Consider the following 2,417-nt stretch of genomic DNA (forward strand, 5'->3'; position numbering starts at 1 on the left):
TCCACATCTCTCCCCTCCGGAGCTGTTTTTTGTCGCGGCCAAACACGCCATAAATCCAAATAAGCGTGACGCGCGCTTTCTCCACGCGCACGCGCAACCACTATCTCCTCCACACTACACGCTGGCACGCACGCGCGCATAAATACGAGCCAATATGGGATCTGGCAAACCCCCGGTGATCAGAACCAAAAAAACAAAACTGAACATTCTTTAGCGTCATGCGCAAAAAGGATGAGTGGATTATTATTATTATTAATATTAATAGTGTTGCATTCAGGAGCTCTTTGCTTCCTAATAAGTTCATAAGATGTCTGCTCCATCATTTCCATTTTTTTTTTCTTCCACCTCTATATTACCTCCCTCCCCCCCTCTCCCCCATCACTCACATCTCGGTGATGTTTTCCATGTCGTCCAGCGTGAGCATGGGGAAATCCTCGATCCCCGGTTCGGAATCGATACAGACGATCCGCGAGATGCTGCAGGTGCACGATTCCGGACAAGCGTCGCTGAGTCTCCACCACAGCCCCACGAGAAGCGCAAACAGTCCGAGCCGAGCCATGCCATGATGACACCCCCCCGCGCCGGAGTCCATCGCAGGAGTCCGGCCGTGAGAGCCGCGCGCCAGAGCAGAGCAGAGTGGAACGGCTCGGTTTGCTCAGATGGTTGCACTTGCCGCCTTGTCTCTTTGGCCCAAGTTAGTCCTTTTTTTCCGAATCCGCAGAAAACATAAAAAAAAAATTTTTAAAAAAGGAGAGGGAGAGAGAGAGAGAGAGAGAGAGAGAGAGAGAGAGAGAGAGAGAGAGAGAGAGAGAGAGAGACTGCGCCGTTGGTGAGGAATGCGCAAAGCCCACGGTTTTAATATCAAGATGCCATGGATGGCCTTCCCGTCTCCGCAGAGCTGCTGTCACTGCATCTCGGTGTCAAGTGGACCTGGTCCTGGTCCTGCTAGTCCTGGTCCTGATGCTGCCTCACTCCCCGCCCTCCCTCCTCCACCTCCTGCCTCCGCCGCTCGCCTCTGCCTTGTAAAACAAATATGAGGTGCTCCAGATGTTTAGAGATCAATAGGCAACCTCCCTCCTTCCTTCTTTCCTTCCTTCCTTCTTTCCTTCCTTCCTTCCTTCCTTCCTTCCTCCTCTACAGGCGATTTCTCTCTTACTGGAGAGGGAAGGCGCACGGCAGAGCGCGTGGAAGATGCTGCGTGAGGAGGAGGGGGAGGAGGAGGAGGAGGAAGAGGAGGAGGACTACACCTGCATCCGTCTATCGATTATCAGCCGCAGCTCGGAGCCCATCCGCGCTGGGACGGATGGTGACTGCGCAGATGTTGTCAGAAATTATTTGACAGTTCGAATAAACAAATAAATAAATAACCAAAGTTGCAGCTGAGACTGAACTCATCTGGGACATAAAGATAGAAACTCCTCTGATGGGGTTACTCTGAAGCCATGCTTTGGATAAAACTGTTTTTTTTTTTCCTTCCATCGCTGTTGTACGGTTGCCTTGTGTGACGTACGGGTGACGCACAAGATGGGGTGCATCTATGAAAAATAATTACCCATACTATGTCTGCAAACTTCAAATAGGTCTGTCTGAGCAGTGCAAGATGGAGCAACCAGAAATGTGTCTCCCCCCCTTACACACACACACACAATAAAGATTTCTGAGAGTTTGAACACCATATTTTAGGGAAGGGGGCGACTTCGAAAATGTAACTCTGAAACATTAACCCTGACCCATGGGCTCAAAAGCTGCTCACCAATAATAAGGTTTCTCTCACATCTTCTCATTTTCATTTAATTTTTTTACGTATTTATGCAAAATAAAAGTCAAATAATGGTCAAATAGATCCTGTTTACCAGAGGATTCCTAACTCCCCCCACACGCACCCTCATGGTTATAGGAGGCAGCCAGGACACATGATCCACGACACAGTCTGGATGGTTAGTGTCGCTATGGTGACTTGCTTTTTTCAAATACCGTGGACAATGTCAAGTGTCGCTATGGTTGCAGATGAAAATATGTACGCAGGCTTTTCTCTCTCGTTCTCTTTTTCTTTTTTCTTCTTTTCATGAGAAACATCAAGAACTGAATTATATCTGTCTCCATGGCAACCTCAGAGTATGGGAAGAGAGTGCTCTGATCTAAGGGAGCATGCATGACACACCAGAAGAAGAAGAAGTAGAAGAAGAAGAAAAGGATGCTGGATAGGTCACATATGGTCACGATTCGTGCGTTTGAATTTGAAGGAATTAAAGTGGGGAGCGTGGATTCATGGTTTGGGCTCAGGAATTTGATTTTATTGCTTTGCTGATCAAATGGAAACAAATCTAAAGAAATTGATCTGCACTGAGCAGGAATATAAATACATTATATGATTAAATGCATCAGCTGTTTATGAATTTATTGTCAAAATGTAAAAA

General features: G+C 47.1%; 1 protein-coding gene across 1 annotated transcript in view; it reads right to left on the bottom strand.

The window, feature by feature from the left end:
* Positions 1-672, bottom strand: part of ntrk2b (neurotrophic tyrosine kinase, receptor, type 2b) — a 20,946-nt gene extending 20,274 nt beyond the window's left edge. Inside the window, exon 1 of the mRNA XM_037691981.1 lies at positions 387-672. Within this exon, the coding sequence (XP_037547909.1) occupies positions 387-592 (206 nt within the window). The 5' untranslated portion in view covers positions 593-672. The remainder of the gene's footprint in view (positions 1-386) is intronic.
* Positions 673-2,417: the final 1,745 nt, after the last annotated feature.

This window comes from Nematolebias whitei, chromosome 18 (assembly GCF_014905685.2).
Source record: "Nematolebias whitei isolate Nwh7 chromosome 18, NemWhi1, whole genome shotgun sequence".
Taxonomy (NCBI): domain Eukaryota; kingdom Metazoa; phylum Chordata; class Actinopteri; order Cyprinodontiformes; family Rivulidae; genus Nematolebias; species Nematolebias whitei.